Below are 21,745 nucleotides of genomic sequence, written 5' to 3' on the forward strand. Positions count from 1 at the left end.
CTGGCAGCCAAGCAAGGCACTGTGCAGCTTTCCCAACAGTTGTGTGTTCTGCCATGCCGCCCACTGCCCAAACAGAAGGAGAGCAGGGACTGACTCTCAGGGACATTAAAGAGGGAAGCTTCACTGTGCCATGTCTTGCACCCTCATTTGCTTCTCTTTGTGGGAAGAGGCTTCAGCAGCAGGTGCTGGGCTGGTGGTATCCGCCTTTGCAGCCTCACAGATCTGGCTTCCCTTTCCAGCAGCGTTGGAAGCTCAGGTAGAGATCTCTTTTGCAGTGAAGCCAGGCTATCCAGGGGCCTTCAAGTGCAGAAACTAGTTGGGATTATGTTCTCTGAATGGTATAGACTAGGGGGGCAGGGTGTTCCCATATTGTTTCTGCCTCAGCTGTGGTCAGTAGGCACCTGATAAAATCTGTGACTGTTTTATGGATGTGTTTCACTCAGTGGTCTCAGGGGGTTCTGAACCCAGTTTTCCTCTAGCATATAAACAGGGTGACAGTTGCTAGTTGATATTGCTTGGTTGTGGATGATCAGGAGTACATCATGGATAGTAAGGATATCACTGCCATCAGGGTTGTCCTGGATGTAGAAGGAATGTCTAAATCCATCCTGGATTCTCGTTTGTTCAGGCAAGAGCCAATACTAAAAGGAGGCCAAAAGCCTCTTGTCTCTGACTAGAAAAGTCCTATAAAGCAGCCCAACACAAAACAAGGCAATGGAAGAGTGCTGGCACTTGAACAAGCCTTGTGTCTGCCAAATGTTAAAACAGTGGGTATGCAACAGGCAGTACAGCTTGGCTTTTTATAAGGAGCACTGCTGCAAGGGCCAGAAAGTAGGATAAAAAAAATACCTGCTGAAACATTCTTATGTGAAACCAGTTCATTTCTCCTCTTTAATAGCAGAGACAGAGCTTGAAACACCTGAGCAAGAATTGTCAGGTCAACCAGGATCTCCAAAGCAGCCTCTCCAGCCCTCAGTTCCTGCTCCACAGCAGGAATGTCAGCCTCAGGAACAGGAGCCAAGGAAGAGAGATGAAGGGAGAGAGCGTCGGCCCTCACAGGAGAAGAGAAGGGACATGGACCGGCACCAGGAGCCGCCCTCTCAGAGGGAAACAGAGGAAGCCACGCCACCAGATGGTGGAGGAAGCAGAAGTGAGTGACTCAAAGACCAGTTTTGGATTCCTCTTGCTTGCACTCCATGAGGTTGTCTGCAGAAAGTGCAGCATTTCACTAAAACTTCTGTAGGCTCTTTCTATGTTGTGCAAATCTGTGGCAGAGAGTAATGGAGGGCTGTCCAGCTCCAAAGGTGCTGACAAATTGCCTTTAGGAAAATTCGTTCAGGCTGAGCTGGCTTAGGGTGGTACAGTTAACTTAGCACAGCTTCAAAAGCCTTTTGGGCCAGCAGTTACCCTGGGCTGAGCTCTTGAGAAGGGGCCACTTTCTCCTCTTTTCTGGGAAGGAAAGGTTAGCAATTGGAGAAGGTAACTGGAGCATCTTGCAAAGTGGACAGAAAAAAACAATGGCTTTGAGACTCAACTGCAAGGAGCTGTGCTCTTGCTTTGAGTGGTTTAGTCACGGTAAATTTGGTTCTAAACTATCTTTTTTCCCCTAATTTTCTCCCTGGGCTGCTCCCTGGCTGTCTCTCAGCCATCATGCTGAAGCGCATCACTCGGTTCACGCCCCCCGAGCTGATCGTGGGGCTCCTGGCCCCCTACGTGCGGCTCTCCACGTCCAGCGTGCGCATCATGAAGAACAAGGCCGGGCGCATGGGGCAGACCTACGGCTTCATTGAGCTGGAATCTCATGCTGTAAGTACCTTCCTGCTTTCACCTGTTCCCTCTGTTGGCATCTGGTATCTGTAGAGGTAAGGAAACCACAGAAATGCAAGAGAGCTCTGTACTTGTGAGGCTGCTGTGCTGGAGTGAGTCCTTTCTTCTGCTTGTCTGACCAGGTACAAGAATTTGACAGACTGAGGTCTGTCAAAGGACACTTTGGAAAGGAGAAGCATTCCTGACATTATGGGCCTACTACTCTTAAGGCCTTTGGCTTTTCCTGTAGAAGTAAAAAAGGGGCTTTTCCTCCCTTTTCTTCTCAGCTGGTCCAGCTGTTGTTCTCTGGCTTTAGGAGTCAAAGATTGATTGTTGTCACAATCTGTGACACTGATTAAGTTTCTCACCTCAGTATGTTTCTTTTAAGACACTCTAAACTTGAACACTTCTTGCATAGCTATTTGGTTTGCAGAGAACTTGAATCCAATTTGTTTGTAGAAGGCAAGAATCTCAATTAACAGACCCTTCCATGTTGGAGGGTTCATATTTTCTCTGTCTGGGTGGCTCCCAGACTCCACAGCTGTTCTTTGATGTTGGTCCAGAGACTGTTTACCAAAACACTTCGGGACAGCAGCAGCCACAGTGCTGCACTGCCTGGCAGCCCTAGGAGAATGCTGTCCCCAGCTGGCTGCTGTAAGTGGTCATAGGACAAGCAGAGAACCTCACATTGCATTTATCCCTTTTGTCGCATCCTAAATACCCTTCACTGACACTTAGACTAATATTTACTGTTGTGTTTCTTGTCCTGCTGAGCACAAAACATTCCTTTCTGGCAGACTGGATGTGTAAAATGTGCTGTTTCCTTCTCATGGAAAGGGACATTCTTTTTCCTTTTTCAGGAGGCGCTGAGGTTGCTGAAGATACTGCAGAACCTGGATCCCCCCATCTGCATTGATGGGCGTACGTTGGAAGTGAATCTTGCTACAGGGAGGAGAAGGTACTGATAGATGAGGCAGTGGAGTTGTCCTCTATGTGCTGTACAGTGAGGCTGGAACTCTGCTGTCAGAGCAGGTGCTTAAAGTTTGGCATGGGAATTAGCACAGATGTTCCTACAACCAAAAAATATGTTGGAGAAGTGAAGCTTGAAAAGCTTCAGTGATTGAGCAGAATGGGATTAGTGATCATAATGCATCTTGTTGTCCAGCCATCAAATCCTGTTCTGCAGGAATTAGTGGGTTCAGCTTTTTAAAAAACATGTGGAGAGATTCATCTTTGCAGACACAGCAGAGTGGAGTCATATTTCTTGTGGAGACAGTGGTTTGCCAAGTCTGTCTCCTGGGATGGACACAGTCCAACATGTGGCCAGAAAAGATGGTCTTTCTGCCTTTATTGGTCCTGCTGATCATTTTGAATATAGTGAGGTTAGTGTAAAACCAAATTGCCATTAACTTGCAACCTTTATCTCAACAGGAATGACTATGGGGAGCACGGTGACAATTCCTACTATGGCCCGGTAGGTCTGCACAGCTTCCCTGCAGGTTGCTTAAAGGGAGGGAGCACTGGGGGGTGATGGGCTTGGCTCTGTTAGGCTTTTTCTCTTTGGGCTGCTGAAATACTGCAGAACATGTTTCAGCATGTTTGAAGATGGGGTGATAATGCTCAAATGTGCACACTGCTGCTCTGCCCCTCACACTGATTATCACTGTATAGAAGTGCAAGTCAGTGCTGCTGGAGGAAGTTCTGGGCTGGGTTACTTGATGCCACACTTTAAAGAGTGATTTCACTGATGACTGATCTCTTTAGTGTTTGTTACTAGACTACAGGACTCTTCCCATATCCTGGATGGGGTGATGGCCTCCATACAGATTGCTATGACCATCTTGAGCAGAGATCTCGTGCTTTGTGACAGTGTCCGTGTCAGGCACTGCTGACATCTACAGACACTGCTCTGTAGGTGAAAAACTGTCTGCTTGTGCTCTGTTTAGGATGGATAAATGAGCCCTTCTCCTGAACTTTGGGCCTTTTAGAGGGAGGAGAAGCAATCTGATGTTTGTTAAAGTCTCTGATCTGTTTGTGTTGTTCACTTACTCCAGGGCAGAAGGGGCATGAGAGACAGGAGGGGTGGCGAATCACAGAGACGCACCAGAGCACAGTGTAAGTTAAACTCTGCTTCACTCCTACTGTGGAGACTTTTCTTCCTTAAAAGGGCACTGACATGTAGAAATCAGCCCAAAAATATTTTTAAAGGCTAAGAGTAGGTTTGTTTGCTACACCCACTTGTGAGTTCCTTTGCCAACTTTGTTTAGTCACATTTTCCTATCTGATGATGTGTTTCTCTCTATTCTCACTGTGCGAAACTACATGCAGATAAAGGAAACTTGCTGCCTATTTTTCCTTGTTGTGGAAAACTGATGGGATAAAATCAGCCTGGCAGTTACTAGAGAAGACAGAAGAAAATTCATTTGATGCAGCAATGCCAGGAGCTGGAGGAGCACTCCTGATTGTTTTAGTGATTTATATATAGCATTTCTGAGGTCTGTCAAAGGACACTTCGGAAATGAGAAGCATTCCTGACATTATGGGCCTACTACCCTTAAGGCCTTTGGCTTTTCCTGTAGAAATAGTTCACTCCCCTTTCTTCTTGGGAGCTTTCATGCACCAGTGGGGTGGAAGGGATGTGGGGGGTGTCATCACTTTAAACAGGATTGAGAGGGAACAGCTTTTCCTTGTTCACAGGAGTGGGTGGATGTAGATACTCATTACCCCATTCTTAGGGAAATTACTGAATTTCATGACCAAGTGTTGTGGTCTTGTGATCTCAGCACAGCTCCTCTAAATTTGTTTTGATATGGAAGTTTTCCCAGAGTCCTAACCAGAATTATGAAAACTTATCACCCCCCTTATTCCTTAAAGAAAAGATTATGTAGGTCAAGGGATCTGAAGATACTCATACCTCTCTTGCCAGGAGAAAAAAAGAATTCTTCCCCATTATTGATCCTTTCACCAGTGTAATGTTTGTGCTTTTGTCTTTGTAAAAGGTAAGTTCTGCTTTTGGAAGCCTGTGGTGCTAACTCCTGTCTCTCTTTTCAGCACCATCAGATGTGTCCACATACATTTATGATCCTGACACTGGGAATTACTATGATCCCATAGCTGGGACATACTATGACCCCAGAACTCAGGTGAGTCTGTGGGAGGGAAGCTTTACATGCAATATGTTCTTACAAACTGCTCTTTTCTGGAGGAATTTTGCAGCCACATCCTGAAGACAAGCCAGTGTAGGGCAGTACAGAGGCAGCTTTGTGTTTTTCACTCTGTCTCCTGACCTGTGTGAAAGGGATGCATGTTGCAAAATATCAACTTAATGAGAGCCTAGGAACCCATTAGCTGTGTGTTGATCCAGCTGTAGCCGCCTCTGGCCTCTGAAGCTCTGACTTTGGAGAGTTTTTAGTCTGCTTTTCCTTGAGCAGACTTACAGGCAGAGCATCACAGCTGAATTTTGCTGTAGACATGTGATATGTGACTGTCTGTAAGAAAGAATGGACAGCAGAGCTCTGTTTTCATCTGTGGTGTCTTTGCTTCTCAACCCTGGCCAGCAGTAGCTGTAAGGATGCAAAAAAAGAACGATCATCAGAGATTTTCTGGGAATATAATCTTGTTTTCATGATCCTGGGGATGTCCATGCCGTGGGAGATCAGGGCAGTGCTGTGGTACCTGGCCGTGCTCAGCTTTTCCCCCAGCAAAGTTCTGAAGCCTTTGCCCTCTGCAGTCCCTTCCTACTGTGCTGGTCTCCCCAGCTCAGCGAGGACAAGAAGCCCAGTAAGAAACCTGCAGGGGCTGGGCTAAGCCTGCTCCAAATGCCTCTTTCAGAGGGAAGTCACAATAGACCGGGAGCCCTCCCCACCCCCGACGGAGAGCAGGAGGCGGCGGCACGGGAGCCAGGAGTGGACAAGTGACAGGAAGGAGCCACACTGCAGGGACAACAGGGACAAAAAGGACAAAGGGAAAAGTACTTCTGCTAAGGTAACTCGCTCCAGGCATGACCTGACACCAGGAAGCTGAGGAAAGAGGTTAGAAAGAGAGTAATTAGAGGATTCCAAAAGGAAGGGACAGTGAGAGAAGACAGTGGGGTCAGCAGCTGGAAAGGAACATAGTGATTGTCCAGCCAGGGAGTAAGTTCTGGAACTTTTTCTCTCCTTGAATTAAATCCAGGGCTTCTCATCCCTTCCTTGTGATGAAGGATTCAGACACATCCAGGTAACTGAGACATGTTTCACTCATGCTGCTGAAAGCACCCAACTGTTGTAATAGACAACAAAATACTGACAGAGACCTTTAAACACACCCAGTCAGATGATGATGGATACTCAGCTCTCCCCTAACTGCAGTTCCTGCCCCTTTCCAGTCCCAGGACAGTGCCCTTCACTGCTGTTCCCAGTCAGCAAATGCCAGTGTGGGAGCTGCTGGTTGGGAGCAGCTGCCCAAAGTGATGTTTGAGCAGAACCCAGGGCTGTGATATTGACAGGACCTGAGGAATGCCAGGAGAGTTGCTGGAAGTGATTTAGCCACCAGTGCAGAAACTTTGTGTTCTTCCTTGCTTCTTGGTCTGAATGTGCTCAGTGGCATGACCAGCACTGGGCACCTGGGTTGTAGCTCTCCCTGATGCTGGTGACAAGCCAGCCAAGGAGTCACGAGGTATGGTGGCTTTCAGGGACACTGACCTAGGAGAAGCATGGTCCTGTCTGAATGGAGGGTAAAAGTATCTCCAGCAGAAATCATTTTTCCCACTTGCCTGTTTTCCATGGATGCTCAGGAGTGGCTTCCTGGCTGCACTGTGCTCTCTGACACCTGTGTTATCTCTGGCCTAATGCCCAGTCTTGGATTTTTCAGAATGAGGCTGGAGAGGAGAGATTCTTTACAGAGGATGTCTTCAAAAAGCCGTTGCCTCCCTCTGTGAAGAAGGAGGAGAGCACAGGCCTGGTAAGGTGTTAACACTTGTCTTCCCTGGTCAAGTATGAGTAACTCATGAGCCACTAAATTGGAGCCTGTCCAGGGCTCCAGCCCAATTCTCTGTAAAATGTGTGAAAGTGAAGCTTCATCCCAGCCTACTGTTTGTGCTGCTGAGCACACAGCTGAGCATCACAGGCTCACCCTGTGCAGTGCTGGCTGCAGTCTCTGGTGCCCTCTGTCCAGGATAAAGAGGATCCTGGAAACCCCACCATGTTGGCTGAGCCTGGCCATATGTTGTGCCACAGTCACAGCAGAGAAAATCGGTGTTGTCTGGCAGTGGGGTAGGCTTTGCACGTGGTTTTCATGTCCTTTGTGCACACACAGAGCTGCTCAAATGTGACCTGGCCCTGCCCCAGCTCCCTCACTGCTATGAGGCACAACTGAGATCACTGTCAGCATCACAGTGTAGCAGAGAATGAGAGTGGGGTGGGCTGGGACAGCATGGTGAGCTGCTGCAGCTGTCTCTGAAATCATGAGTATAGCTCCAGGGGAGCTCTGGATTCCCCAGAATGGGAATCTCTCCCACTAGAACCACAACTCATTTCTGCCAACCACCTGGTTTCCCTGGGGGCCTGTTTGAATGAGTGCTTACATGTTGTGTGCTCTGAGTCCATGCTATGGCAGTCTCAAGACCTGTTCTTGACTGTTTCAGACTGAGACTGGAGAGGAGAAGTTCTCTGCAGAAGATGTCTTTAAAAAGCCTTTACCTCCTTCTGTGAAAAAGGAAGAGAGTGCAGCCCCAGTAAGTATCTCCACAGGATTGTGTTTTGACCTGTGTGAGCCTGGATACAGTTCTAGGGAGGATCAGCACAGCCTGGCTGCAACTGTGAGTGCCAGAGGTGCCAGAGATGTTTCTCATGTCTCTCATGCCAGAGGAGGGAGTGCTGGGGATTGAAGGCAGTTTGTTTTTATAAGTCTGACTTTGTTTGTGGGTTTCTAGCATGGGCACATTTCTTACCTGCATTCAAGCAGGATCTCACTCAGCCAGTCCTAAGGCAGAAAACTCTTCCAGCCACCTCCAGGCTAAGGAAGGCCAAATCTCACTGATCTCCATTTCTAGAGGAAGTGAGTGACAGCAGCTTGCTGCCAAACAGCCACTGCCTCGCCTGGCTTCTTGCGCTCTCAGGTGTGTGGCAAGTTGGAAAAGCCTGGCACCAAAGCAAGGCCTGTCTAGAGAGCAGAAGGGCTTCCACCCTGTGGTGAGACGGGAAAGAAGCCAGCCAGCTCCTCCCTGTTCCCTGCCTGTGCTGCTGGGAACAGAGACAGGAGTCACGGGGAGATGGGCTGGGGAAGCAAAGCCCCGCTGGCCTGGTAGGCTTGATGCTACAAATTGTCACACTTTTCTCCACTTCCCTCAGCCCAAGGTGGTGAACCCTCTGATAGGACTGCTGGGAGAGTATGGAGGAGACAGTGACAATGAGGAGGAAGAGGAGGAGCAGTCCCAGGCTCAGTGGCTGCCGCCTCCCGCGCACCCGCCGGCACCGCGCGAGGAGCAGGCGCGGAAGGCCAAGGCCAGCGACGACAAACTGACTGACTGGAACAAGCTGGCCTGCCTGCTGTGCAGGAGGCAGTTTCCCAACAAGGAGGTGCTCATCAAGCACCAGCAGCTTTCCAACCTGCACAAGGTATGGGGAAGCTGGGGGTTGCCGTTGGCTCAGTGGCTTTGTGAGCTGCAAGGAAAATGCAGTGGTTGGGTGGGAAGAGCTGTGCTGAAATCGACACAGCAGCAGGCAAAGTTCCCCCAAAGCTCTGTTCAAAGCATTGTGTGAACTGCTTGTTCCTGCCATGGGAGTGCTGTAACATCAAGGTGTGACTTTGTAAGCTGTAGTGAGATAGCTGAGCCTTGGGGAGAGTGGTGTGCTGGCACACACAAGTGTGAGAGCAGTAGGAACTTGGCACGTGCACCCCCATGTTCTGATGTTCTGTGCTGCCTTTGAGCTCTTGCTTTTGGGAAAGCCAAGCTGCATATGGGTTAAAATAGGACTGGTTGCCTTCCTTACTGCTCCAGGCCTCTGTGGGGGAGCAGGTGGTCTGGGCTGCAAGAGAGGCTGCTGTGCCTGGTACAGTGCAGGTACAAGAGCATGCTGCTTTACCTGTGCTTCTTATGGGTGGAGCAGATGACCCTGACAGCTTGTGTTCTCTGCTTGATGCTGCCTTCTGTCTTCCTCCTTCCAGCAAAACCTGGAGATTCACATGAAGATTAAACGATCCGAGCAGGAACTGGCATATTTGGAGAAGAGAGAGCGTGAGGTGCGTCGGTGGTGGTGGGCACGCAGCTGCTTGTGCTTCTGCACTGGGAGGTGGTGGTGCCAGGAGGACCCTCCACTTATGTTCCAGGTGTCAGCAGGCATCCACACAGGCACCAGGCATCAGATGCCTCCCAAAAGTGAACTGAGGGCTCATTCTGCACAGGGACCTGTAGGTAGTTCTGTGACTTCTAAGAGCAGATCTCGCTCCTCACAGAAGGGTCTGAGTGTGGTTTTGTTGTCCTGCAAGCCAGCACTGAGCTCTGGACTAAGTGGGACACAGATTTCCATCTAAAACTAATGAGGTGTATGGACTGCTGCTGCCTGGCCAGGGACAGGAGAGCTGTACCTGTCCAATGTTTGGAAGGTCAGAGCTGCTCCTGGTGCAGTAGCTGCAAGGCTGCAGCAGCCCTGGGTCAGCCCAACAGATGGCATCTGAACAGAGCAAATGAATGTGGGATGTGAGCATTCAGTGTTTGTGAGTCCCCAGGACAGCCTTCCCGCCAGCTGAGCATGAGATGAGACCTGGGTGCAGAGCAGTCTCCTGCAGTGTTGGATCCTTCATAGCTCCTGTATTTACTTTACCCTTTCTGTTGTGAAGGGGAGGCATAAAGACAAAGGAAATGACCGGAGAGAGAAATTCCAGCAGATGGATTCACCAGAGAGGAAACGACTCAGATATGAGCAGGACTCAGAGAGGTAAGGGCTGTTCTGGGTGCATCTCTTTGGGGGTGCTGAGGCTGGGATGGGGTGTGTGCTGCTGGCAGACCAAGGCTGGGAATTGTCCAGTGGGGTAGGTCTGTAAAGTAACAGCCAGACAGGCTGAGACAGAGCTCCTCAAAGTGAGAGCCTGTTGTGCTGCAGGACACAGGGTGGGGCTGGGGTGGAAACAATGGTTTGGGGCAGGGCAGAGAAAAGCTGCCTGGTGCTGGAGGGGTGAGATGTGGGTCTGAGTGGGTCTGGCTGGACACAGAATAGAACACAGCCTGTTCCCATCCACCTCGTCCTTAAGGCACTTGCTGCCCTCCTGTCCTGGCATGTAGCCATTGAAAGAAAGAGCAAAGCTGTGTTTCATCTGTTCCCTGACTCAGAGGAACGCTGGGAGCTGTTTCCATCTCGCTGGGAGTAGGTGGAGGAAGAGAGTGCGTGCTGTGTGAAGTTCCCGACAGGCCTGCCTGCTGTGAGCTCGCGTGTTCAGTGGGCTGGGGAGCAGCCAGCCATGTGTTGAGCATGGAACTGGTTATGTGCCTGTGTCTTCTGGCACGGCACCTCAGAAGGAGACCTGTCCTCTGTGTCTTGCAGTTTAAACATCCACATCTTCTCTTCCCTCTGTTTTCCTGGAATAGCTGTGGATAAACTAAAACAGTTTGTGCGCAGTGTCACCAGCAGCCGGAAAGTAGAAATTGTCTGGAGGAAGAGTCTTTTGTGCTGAGAGGTTTTCAGAACTGTGGCTTTTGGATAATGGTCTTGGATGAATAATGAGGTGGGAGAAAGTGTCCGAATCAACACTGCATCTGTTGAGCTCCATGACCACAGCACTGGGAAAAGGGAAAGCTCTAACAGAGCAGCAGGGATTGGACTTTGCTTTCATGCTATTGCTAAGACTTCAATTAAGAAATACAAGCACAGAAGGCTCCTGGGTTGCTTACACTGTAAATATTTTGAAGCCTGAGCTCATTTCCTGTGCCCTGGTGTATTTCCCCCTGAGGTGGGACAAGAAATTGTGCACTCAGAGGTGTGTGAGCCCTGCACACAGAATATGCCCTGATGGTTTCCTTAGGCGGTGTGCTTCTGGCAAGAAACTTGGATATCCCTCATGAGAGACTGAAATGTCAATGAAGGTTCTATTAGCAAAGCTAAATATCCCTGGTGTGTGTTTGAAGCATTGCAAGACTGGACAATTGCTTCTGGTTCTTTTGCAGTGACTATGACCCAAGGCTTGACAGTAACAACAAAGGGAACCGAATGGTGCAGTCTCCAGGGTGGAAGAAGGGCTTTGGCCACAACCAGCAGGGCACAGCATCACCAGTGGAGGTGAGTCTTCCCTGCCTTTCAGAGCACATCACTGTCCTGCAGCCCATAATGTTTCCCAGGACAGCTGGAGGGAGTTCAAGTCAGGCTGCATGCAAATCTCAGCACCTGCTTGATGGAATAATATGTGTGCACCGATGAACTTTGCAGGCTGGGAGGGGCTGCAAGTATGTTGGCTGTAGAACAAGGTTAGAATTTGTACGGATCTGGAGGTGTTGAAAATAGAGTAACAGTGAGCAGGAAGGGTGTGAGCATCTCATTAGTACCTGCTCAAGGCCAGGCTGGGGTTTGAACTGGTCACCAGCTCAGTTCTCTGCAGCGATGTGAGCTGGGGAAAAAGGTGAACTTCCCCTGGGGAGTTGTGAGCATAGCCAAGCCACAGGGCCCAAGATGCTCTGTGTCTGCACTGCTTAGCACTTGTGAGGCTCTTGCAGACTCTGGACATCAGAAGATAATACCAAGATATAGCACCTGACAAGGAGCAGAGGCCCATGGGCAAAGGATGTCAGGGACAGGCAGGGTCAGGTAGATCCTGCCTAGTGTGACAGGCTGGTCTCTCAGTGGACCTTTATTTGCTGCAGAGGGTTTGTCAGCGACACAGCCTGGGGCAGGGTCTGCTCTGCCTTGCCCAGGGCCACACGAGCAATGCTGTGTTCTGGTGGCAGGTCTGTGGCTGGCCAGGTGCTGTGGTGTCCACAGCTCTCTGCTGAGGGACAGGCAGCTTGGAGCAGGGTTCACAGGGTGATGTTCAGCCTGAAGTCAAGTAGATCATTAAAGCAAATATTTGCGGCTTTGTGACGCATGTTTGCTTAAGCCCATATACATGAGGCAAGAGTCCCTCTTCAGTGCAGACAGCAGGAACTGGTCCGAGCTGCTGCTCAGTCCTCGTGGTGAGGTCCCTGTGCCCAGAGCCAGCTCCAGCGCCACACTCTGGCAGGTCTGAGCTCCCATCAGGGCTCCCCCTCTGGACGGGGAGCTGATGGCAGAGCACAGCCCTCCTACAGTTCATAGAAAGGCCAGAAGAAATGTGCTTGCCTTTCACTCCCAAGTCATGCTGGGCAAAGCCATGTGACCATGCCAGCCCCACTCAACTCTGATCTCTTGGCCCAGCTGGTGAGATCCCTGGTATTCAGGTAGGTTGGACTGAAAAGCCAGAGCAAATTCCAGCCTCAGGCCTGCTCTCCTGGGCTAACTCCAGGCAAGTATTGCTGAATAATGCAGCTGCTGGCTGCAGAAGCCAGTCCTTCAAAACTGGTTGAAATTCCGAGTGAGGTACCAGTGCCCATGGGAGCTCTGTTAGAGAGAACAGCTGAGCTTGTGCCAATGCAGGCAAACTGCAAACAGCTCCCCAGGAGCCCAGAGCTTTCCTTTGCTCGTGTTCAATCCTGGCTTGCCCGTGGCTGCCGGCACTGCCCACCCTTGGCTGCCCACCTTGGCTGCCCACTCCTCTGTCTGCTCTTCCATGGCTGATCCCTGGGGTTTGATTCCCCCTGGGCATTTGCTGGCTGCCTTTGTTGCCCACAAAGCTCTGTAGTTTTTCCCAAAGAGCTTTAGGAGGAACACAGAGCGTTTGCTCTTCCTCCGCTCGCGGATCCACACGGGAGCACTCAGCACTCCTGGAGCAGCCCAGGGAAGCTTTTTATTTATGGGAGGAGGAATCACTGACACAAGCTGTGTCTGTTTGCAGGCAGAAAACAGGAGGAAGGGCCCTGGGCTGGGGGCCCCAGGGAAGCCCCCCAAGAGGCAGTCCAACGAGACGTACCGCGACGCCGTCCGGAGGGTCATGTTCGCCCGCTATAAGGAACTGGAGTGAACAGTGGAGCAACCCCAGATCTGTCTCTCTCCATCTCCATCTCTTTCTGTGTCATGTTCTTTTGAAGGTTTGGTCTTCTTCTTCTTTTTTTTTTTTTTTTTTGGTTGTTTTTTGAATTGTTACAGGTTTTGCTGCTAGAATTTTTTTAATAAAACTGAAAATTTGTCAGTGCTTGTCTTGTGGCTGAAGTGGTGTGTTTTAAAAGCATGGTGCTTTGAAAGGTTACCATTGTGTTTTGCTCTCTGCTGATGAGGTCACTGGGAGTTGCTGCTGCGTCAGTAGGACTGGAACAGGTTTGGTAGCTTGGAGACCCTACCAGTGGTGCCACTGTCCTGCAGTGTTCCCTGTTATCTCAGGGACAGATACCCCTGGTGCCATGTACTGCTGGGTCAGGGTGGGAGCTGGGAGCAGGAGATGGCCCAAAGCCTGGGAAGAATTCAGGAGCAGGAATGATCTCTGTGGGATTCATCCTGGCAACTGATGAGGTCAGTGGGGTTCAATTACTAGCAAGAGCTTAATTGGCTGAAGGTCACTTCATTAGTGCTGGGTGTTGTCTGGGCATTCCATGTGGGGTGGGCTGGATCTGGTGGCACTGTTGTGTGGGGACCCTCGTGGGGATATCACCATGCTGGCCCAGGGGGTCAGGGGAACAGAGGAAAAGCCAGGGAAGTGCTGCTGGCCTGCCATGGGGAGGTGTGGAGTCAGGAATTTGTAGCAGGAGCAGTTTGACCAAAGCACAGGAAAGTTTGAGTGTGTGAGCAGAGCAGGGACAGGGGTGAGTATGGCCTGCAGGGATGAGGATGATGCCAGTGGCTGTGGCTGGTGGGAGCAGATCTCATGCCCACCACCACCTTCCTGTGCACATGGCAGAGAGCAGGGCCTGACACTGCTTTCAAATACTCCAAAGAAGGGAAAGCAAGAGATGTGGAAGCTGAAGACAGCAGGTTTTGGAGGTGAAGAGCCACCTGCAAGAGCTGACAACTTCCAAAGGCAGCAGAAGACCTGTCCAAGTTGTGTTTCCTTGTCTCTGGCACAAGCAGTGCCAGAGGACTGTGGTGGACTCATTTGCAGTATTGTGGCCCCTGGTGCTGCACCCAGGGCTGGTGGAGGTGTGCATGGTGCTGGTGAGTACATGGGGGGTGAGGGCCTTCAGTCCTCCTGGGAGCCCCAGGCATGTCAGGGATGGTGAGGAAGGTGATGGGCTCCTGGGGATGAACTCCCACACAGGGAGAAAGGGTGGTGGCATAACAAGGTGGTGCTGTCAAGTCTGGAAATTATCCATGCACAAAGAGGGAAGAAGTATGACTGGGATGGGGCAGCATTGTCAGGGAGGGAAGGGGAATCTGGGTGCAGACTGGTAGCTGCAGCTCAGGCTGTCCTGCACCTGGGTGTGTCAAAAATGAGCACCCACAGAGCACCAGGACACCCAGAGGGAGCCTTCACAGCTGCCAAATGTGAGAACTCATTAGCTGATTTTATTATTTGCTAATTGGGTACATGCATCTTGGTGAGAGCATGTTAACGACTGATAATACGTGATTAATTAGAAGATAACAAAGCAGATAAATGTAAGAGCAGCTTCCCTTGGACAGATGGACCACACTAACTAATGTGTGTTCCTTGGCTTAGTTGTGTGCTTACTTCTAATCTGTGATGTGCATGTCTGAAAGGAGAAGCAACACAACACTTTCCTTGCAGGCCCATTGCCAGGGCTTAAGTCGGGAACAGAAGAGGAGCAGGAACAGACTGCTGTGAAAATGAGAAAAAAAAGTAATTAAAAATACCTACTTGCAGAATGTATCCATCTCAAATAGTGAGAAATCCTTTTTCTGTCTGTGGTGGTGGATATACCTCCCATTATTTGCATTAATCATAGAAATACTTGGTGGGTTTGCTTCTACTATGTTGATGATCATAGTAAAAGTTTATGGGAAATCGGGAATATTGTTTGAGTCATAAGAGGTCAGAGCAACACAGTGTTATTCCCACAGGTGTGGGACTTTGGGGACGGGCTGTGTGTGGCTTGGGAACACCTGAACTGTAGGAGGTATTCTGGAAAATCAAGGTGTCCCCTGGATAGATACTGACTTAATTCCTGGAAATTCCATTTCCCCAAGGTAACCCAGAGTGAGCTCCAGTGTATTCCCTTGAAGATGTGTGTGTATAGACTGTACATGCATCTCTCCATAGGCATGGCATCCACCCAAGCTGTGCATCTGCAGGGGCATATCCAGGGTTAGGGGACATGGAGCCCTCCTCTGGGGCTGGTTGAGGTGACTGGAAGGAGGTTGTTCACAAACTGGAGCAGACAAATAGAGTGAGAAGCTAAAAGCATTACAAAGAAGCACCAAACTAGAAAACATCATGTTCTCTTGGGAAAACAGCAGCGTAGTTGGTGATGCAGAAAGCCCAACTATTTATCCTTGGTGCAGTGGTTTTGATGTCTTTAATATTTTTTAAAGTGTGGTGACCCAGAGCCGTGGCTGAATTGCAGCTACCTTTACATCTTATAACTCTTTTGCTTTTATTTCAGAGATTACTCACCACACAGCTTCTGCTGTGCCTGTGCTCAGCACATTGCCTTGTGTGCCATCCTGTGGCGATGGGTATGGCTCAAGTTACAATTTATTTTTATTTTTGGAAGGTGTCCTAATAAGAGGATTGGAACAGCTCACAGGGTAAGTCCTGTGGGCAGTTGCTTGGTGTGCAGATGTTACACACAGGAGGAGGACTGGGGTGACCCATGACCAGCACTAAGGATGGGGTGAATGGAACTGTGTGTACAAAAAGCCCAGGGAGAAAAGGCAGAACAAGGGGGTTAAAGGGATTATTTAATTTGAAAGGAACAGGCAACAAGATCTTTGGACTGTGAGTGGAACCAAAGGAGAGGTTAAATCCATAATTTAGAGGGTTGGAGGCACTTCTGCCTTGACCCCTGCCCAAGGGAGTGTTGATCTCTGAACTCTATCAGTCACACAAGTTGGGATGCAGGAGGCGGCTTCAGACATCTGAGAGGTTCTGGGGCAAGAGCTTCTTTTTTCCACCCTTTTCCAATGTAAAGCAAGTAGATAGTCTTAGATTTCCAATATTTATTCATATTAATACTGATACAGCAGTGACTCAGGCTCTTTTCAGTGAAACATATTTATGTAAAAGGTTGGAGCTGTGCCTTGTAAATAAAAAAACCAGTAAGCTGGGCTGAGAAAAGTGTTTGTAAAAGGGAAGAAGAGAGAGAAGCCAGGGGGTGCACTTCCCTCTGCAGCAGTGACCTGCCTCAGGGAGAAGGGGGCTGCTGGAAGGAGGACGAGGCTGGGAGTCACCCCTCAGATACCAGATGAATATGATGAACAATTTTGCTCATTTCATGTTTTAAGACTTGAGAAACAGGAGTTGAGTGTTCAGAGGAGGTTGCTGCTCAATTCATGCCCTTGTTTTAATGTAGGTTTTCCATTTCCTTATTTATCCATATCCATACAAAGACCATTCTGTTCTTTGTTCCTGTACTGGGGATGTTAATGCTTTCAAATGTCACCAAGTATAATCTTTGCGAAGCTGCACTTTAATGGACTTCCTTCTGGTAGCACAAAGCTTCAAAGGAAGATGAATGACACTACAGTCAGTCACACAGTGCCCAGAATAGCTGGGATAAGCATGGACACAATTGTCCAAGCTTCATGTGGATTTTTCTTGCCAGCACATTTTGATGGGGGTTGTGGTCTGGTCAAACTGCTGCTGGTGGGTGTGTGGGTCTGTGCTGCTCTGCCCTTTCTGCAGCCTGGGGGAGGCCAGTCCTGCCCAGCTGCTGAAGTTAAAGCACCTCTTTCCCTGTGGAGTGCTGGGGAGTGCTGTGAGGAAGCTGGGAATGTGAGCATTGCCCCTCAGGGACAGAGTCCCCTGTCCCACACAATGGAAGGATGGGCTGGTCCAGAAAAGGCAGAGGGCTGGATAACAGCTTGGAGCTCAGCCTGGAGCTGCCCCAGCCACCACCCCACAGGCACTGCTGCTGCTGCAGGCACCCAGTGAGCATCTCCCAGCCAGCACATCCCTCTGCCCCACTCTGGGCTCCACCACCAGGGAAGGAGAGGATCAGCCTGGGGACCTGAGCACCTGTGCTGTGGTGGTTTGCACTCCTGTTAAGGGGGACCAGCAGGAGCAGGGTCACCCCAGCTTGTCACAAAGCTGCCTGTGCCTCCTGTCCAAGGTCCATCCATGACCTGGGGCTGCCCCACCTCAGCCTGAATGTGGCCAGGACAGAAGGCTGGAGCTGCAGCACAGCTTGAGAGAGGGCTCACAGCGCTGACCTAGCCTCAAATGGAGCTCCCAGCCCAGTGGGCAGCAGGTGGGTGCATGGGGGCTCACCTGAGGCCACTTAGCATCCTCAGGGCCTCAGCAGGGGCTTGGTAACTCCCTTGGGTCCTTCTGTTTCTGGGGTGTAGGAGAGGGGCCAGCAGCTCTTGCACAGACAGGAAAGTCCCTTTTCACCAAAGTTCTGTTGGGCTGTGCCTGATCCATTAATTTGGCTCTGGGGTGCACTTCTGAAATCCATCTCACAGCTTCCCCCACTTTTGGATCGTGTCCTGGAGCAGCTCAGGAGAGGCCTGGCTTGGGCCAGTATCAACCAGATTCCTTTCAGATGAAACCAAACCCAATATGCTCCAGGAATGCACCTCATGCTCCCCAGCCACTGAGGGGCGTTCAGGCTGCAGGATCAGCCCAGAGCCTGTCTGGAGCTAAAAAACACCTTGTAAATCACAGAACCATTTAGACTGGAAATGACCTCTAAGATCACTGAGCCCAGCTGTTAACACTGCCAAGCCCATCACTAAACCATGTCCCCAAGTGCCACTTCTACAGGACTTGTAAATCCCTCCAGGGATGGTGACTCCACCGCTTCCCTGAAGAGCCTGTTGAAATGCTTGACAGTCCTTTCAGTGAAGAAATTTTTCTTAATATCCCATTTAAACCTTCTCTGGCAAAACTTGAGGCCATTTCCTCTTGTCCTGTCCTCTTGTCCTGATTAAACCACAACACATTTGTTGTCTGGGGGAAAAGCCTGAACACCACACCCCGCCCCCCAGCTCCACCCTGCTGCCAGGGAGTTGTAGAGAGCAATAAGGACTCCTTGTACCCCCTTTTCCCCAGGCTGAACCCCCCAGTTGCCCCCTTCTCATCAGACTGAGCCCTCAGCTCCATTGCCCTTCTCTGGACATTCTCCAGCACCTCAATGTCCTTCTTGTAGTGAGGGGCCCAAAACTGAACACAGGATTCAAGGGGAAATCTATAGTTAATACATCAGGTCCTTGGGTATCTGTGTCTGCTCCTGCTGCACCGTGCTTGTGCATTGGAGCCCAAATCCTCCCAGATTTGCTTTTTCACCACCTTTCTCTCTGGACCAGAGCTTTCCTTTCCAGCCCTGATGCTCGTGTTCACGAGTCTCTCCCATCCACTGCTCTTTGCCTTCCCAATCCACAGCAGGAGCTGCAGCCGGTGCTTTCCTCTCCCCCTCCATGAGCTGGGCAGGGATGGAACTTTCCGGGAAAACACGAATATTTATTTCCCTGTGGCTCCATGGAAGCCCGGCCGCTCCCGCACCGCTAGATGGCAACTGCGCCGAGCGCACGGAGGGGACGCGGAGGCTCCCGCAGCCGGGGCTGGCTGTGAACGAGGGGCTGCCCCCGGCGTCCTCCCACCTCCGGCTCCTCCCGCAGCTCCAGGTGCTCTGCCTGCCCTGGGAGAAGCCGCTGGAGCAGCAGCAGGGTGGGCATCGCCGCTGGGAGCCCGCGGGCCGGTGAGTAATGAGCGATGGGTTCAATTAATTGTCCGTGAGCTCGGGCAGCCCGGGCTGCTCAGGGTTGGCTCCGTGGGAGCTGCCTGGGGCGGCACTGCCGGGGCAGCAGCACCCGGGGTTCCCTGCTTGCCCTGTCATCTGTGTTTCACAGCTTCGTGCCGGGTAACTCACGAGTGACCGGGCTTATCCCAGCCCCTGCGGGGAGAGCAGGGCTCGCCCTGCCGCTCTGCTTGCCCCAGCATGGCATGGAAAGTTCTACCAATCCTTACGGAATCATGGAATGGGTTGAGTTGGAAGGGACCCTAAAGATCACCTTGCTCTGATCCCCTGATCTTCTATGTTTTTTGTGTCTTTTAATGCTGAAACTTGGGTCCCGGGAGGTTTTGTGCTTTTTTACTACACTGAAGCTGTTTTCTAGGGTTTCTCAGCTTCAATGCTCTGCTTTGTTGCTGAGGTTTAACAGCCCAAAACCCACACTGGGCTAATTGTCACTAGCCCATGCTGGGGGCTTTCCCACTGCTCAGAGATAACTTTGTCAGATTTTTCCTTCCTCACCAGATAAAAATCAATCATTTGCCTCCAAAACGGTTGTGTTGTTCTTGATGTAAGGAGAAGAAAAAAACAGCCTCCCTAATCAGTGAGGGAATTGTCCTCTTCTTGGGCTTTATAAAATCTGTTGGGACAGGGAAAGTGTGTTCCTTCAACCCCCTCTGCAATGCCTCAGCTCTCAGAAACTCGGGTCAATGATACAGCAGGCAGAAAAGAAACAGAGCCTCAGAAATGCTGAGTGCTTTCCAAAGGAGTCCCTTAACTAATGATCCCTCTGCTTGGAAGCATCACAGATCTTGGGGATGGATGGCCAGGAGTTGGGGGCCTTGCATACCTGAGTGTCCTGAGAGTGATGGGCGAGTTTTGGTGTGAGGGGATGATGCTCAGGGTGAGGGAGGAAGGAGAAGGCTGAATGGGCTGTTTATGCGCAGAAACAAATAGCAAAACACTGGAAGAACTTTAATTAAGACAAAGAGGGTAATTTCTTTCTTTCTATCCTTGAAATAAGACCACCCTTGGCATGAATCACAGCTCCTGAGTGTGTGGCAGCCCTAGAAGGCAGCCAGGCCATGGGATGCCCTGCCCACTGGGAATCAGCTCCAGTGAGCCTGCCCTTAGTTAAGGACTTTATTGCCTTTAAGGAACCACTGCTTTGACCCAGCTGCTGAGCACTGTCGGGGAAATACTGCTGCACTGGAAAGCAGCATTTTCCTGCAGCCATGTGCCCAGGGAAGGGGGAAGAGCTGCAGGAGCTGTGGCCCCAGCGCTGTCCCGCACACATGCCGGCCACGCGCCCCGAGCCGGAGCCATGGGGAGCCTTCTCCTGGCCAAGTGGAGCGTGTCCCGGCTCTCTGCCGGCCACTCCTCGCTCTGCCTTCAAAGGGAGGGGTCAGGCAGCCCTGCCGGGTCACTGGCTCCACACGATGGGCTGCTGGAACAGACAGCTTGCTCCTGCTGAGTTAACGCCATTGAAAACGACAGAGACACAAACACCCCGGTGATTAATGAGCCGGGGATGGGGAAGTCAACCCGAAAGCCAGGGCAGAGATATCAGCCTTATAAGAAATATGGGAAGCATTCACCCCTAATCTAATCTCGCTGAATTCCACAAGCGTGTAAGACAGGGATCATTTGCTGCAGTTCCTTAGGTTGAGAATTAAACAGGAAACCCCCAAGGATGTGAGTTGTTCTCCCAAATACCATCATGCCTGTGCACAGAGGCTGGAGAGCAGCTGCCACAGCCTGAGCCATCTCATCTGGCTGGACAAGGTGATGCCAGGCTGTGGTGGTGCCAGCAGCAGCACCCAGCTCAGGACAGGGAGGGGGAGCCCAGTCTGGGGTCCTTGGCAGCTCTTGCCCTTTGCCAGCAGGGCTGGGTTCCAGATGGGGTTCCTGCTGCCTGGCTCTCTGCCGTGCTCCTGTGGCACCCTCTCAGGGGCTGTTTACTGCAGGCATGAACATTTATTGTAAATTTTGGCTCCCAGACTTGGAGCTGCCTCTTCCTCCAAGTTTGGTCTCTCCCCACTCGGTCTGGGATTACAGAGAGAGGTGGCTCAGACAGCACAGGGCAATTGGATCCCTACAGGCCTCACACAGGTTACAAACCACAGAGGTCAGTCAGCTGAGTCACGTCCTGGCCTGGGGGGCAGCCAGGAATGGCCTTTGGATGGGGAATGGGGGGACACACCCAGCCTCACCTGCCCTTTTTGAGGAGCCCCCCATTTGGGTGTGGTCAGATCAGGGATTGTGCTCCCCACTGCTTGGAGCAGGGAGCAGAGAGGGGAGTGGGAACAGGGAGAGAGAATGAAAACAGTGTGACCTGCCCTGGGTCTCCATCCTTGGTCCTCTGGTCCTCACAAGCCACCTGATGCCTCCCTGCTCCTGCCCTGCTCACAGGAGCTGGCTGTACCCTCTCCAGAACATTTTACCTGGGGAAACTGAAGCACAGGATGGTGAAAGGACCTGTGTAAGTGACAGGGTTGGATTCCGAGCACAGAGCACCCAGCCATTCTCCCTCCCTAAAGATTAGATTATCCCAAAACCCAGCCATAAAGCCCCAGCACCTCCTTGCAGGTAGATGCCATGAGTGGCAGAGGTTCTGTGGTACCCAGAAGGGAGCACTCTATTCTCCTGGCAGAGATAAACCTTTGTTACTCCCCTGTGTAGTCACTGTAGGATATTTGGGCTCTGCCACCTCCCTGCTCCATGTACCCCTGTTCTCCCCAGCTTCACTGTACCTGCAGGGATGCCACATGTGTGCTCCAGACCAGCACAACCCTCTCCAGCATCAGCATGGCATGACATGAGCACAACTGCTGCCAGCATCAGCCCCCATTGGCTTGGGAGCCTGCCCAGGGTCTGGTTTCCCTGGAAGGACACTGTTCACAGGCACTCAGCTGTGTGGGGTCATTGTTCTGCTCTCGTGTGCTGGCGAGCTGCCACTTATTGTGTACAGGAACTCCCCTGCTTCTCCCACCGTCAGATCCAGCTTTATTTCCCCCTTGTCTAGGAGGAGACCACTGATGTCAGCTAGCCTGGCCT

At 51.0% G+C, this 21,745-nt stretch overlaps 1 protein-coding gene across 2 annotated transcripts in view; it reads left to right on the forward strand.

Moving 5' to 3' along the window:
• RBM6 (RNA binding motif protein 6) overlaps positions 1 to 12,969 on the forward strand; it is a 58,824-nt gene extending 45,855 nt beyond the window's left edge. For both annotated transcript variants that reach the window (XM_058812728.1, XM_058812729.1), the window contains 14 exons: positions 899 to 1,150; positions 1,646 to 1,806; positions 2,667 to 2,764; positions 3,238 to 3,280; positions 3,861 to 3,921; positions 4,858 to 4,949; positions 5,638 to 5,790; positions 6,658 to 6,747; positions 7,430 to 7,519; positions 8,136 to 8,402; positions 8,953 to 9,027; positions 9,625 to 9,722; positions 10,946 to 11,057; positions 12,742 to 12,969. In XM_058812728.1, coding sequence (XP_058668711.1) covers positions 899 to 1,150; positions 1,646 to 1,806; positions 2,667 to 2,764; positions 3,238 to 3,280; positions 3,861 to 3,921; positions 4,858 to 4,949; positions 5,638 to 5,790; positions 6,658 to 6,747; positions 7,430 to 7,519; positions 8,136 to 8,402; positions 8,953 to 9,027; positions 9,625 to 9,722; positions 10,946 to 11,057; positions 12,742 to 12,867 — 1,718 coding nt within the window. In that variant the 3' untranslated portion in view covers positions 12,868 to 12,969. The remainder of the gene's footprint in view (positions 1 to 898; positions 1,151 to 1,645; positions 1,807 to 2,666; positions 2,765 to 3,237; positions 3,281 to 3,860; positions 3,922 to 4,857; positions 4,950 to 5,637; positions 5,791 to 6,657; positions 6,748 to 7,429; positions 7,520 to 8,135; positions 8,403 to 8,952; positions 9,028 to 9,624; positions 9,723 to 10,945; positions 11,058 to 12,741) is intronic.
• The last annotated feature ends 8,776 nt before the right edge of the window (positions 12,970 to 21,745 follow it).

This window comes from Ammospiza caudacuta, chromosome 12, assembly GCF_027887145.1.
Source record: "Ammospiza caudacuta isolate bAmmCau1 chromosome 12, bAmmCau1.pri, whole genome shotgun sequence".
In the NCBI taxonomy this organism is placed as follows: domain Eukaryota; kingdom Metazoa; phylum Chordata; class Aves; order Passeriformes; family Passerellidae; genus Ammospiza; species Ammospiza caudacuta.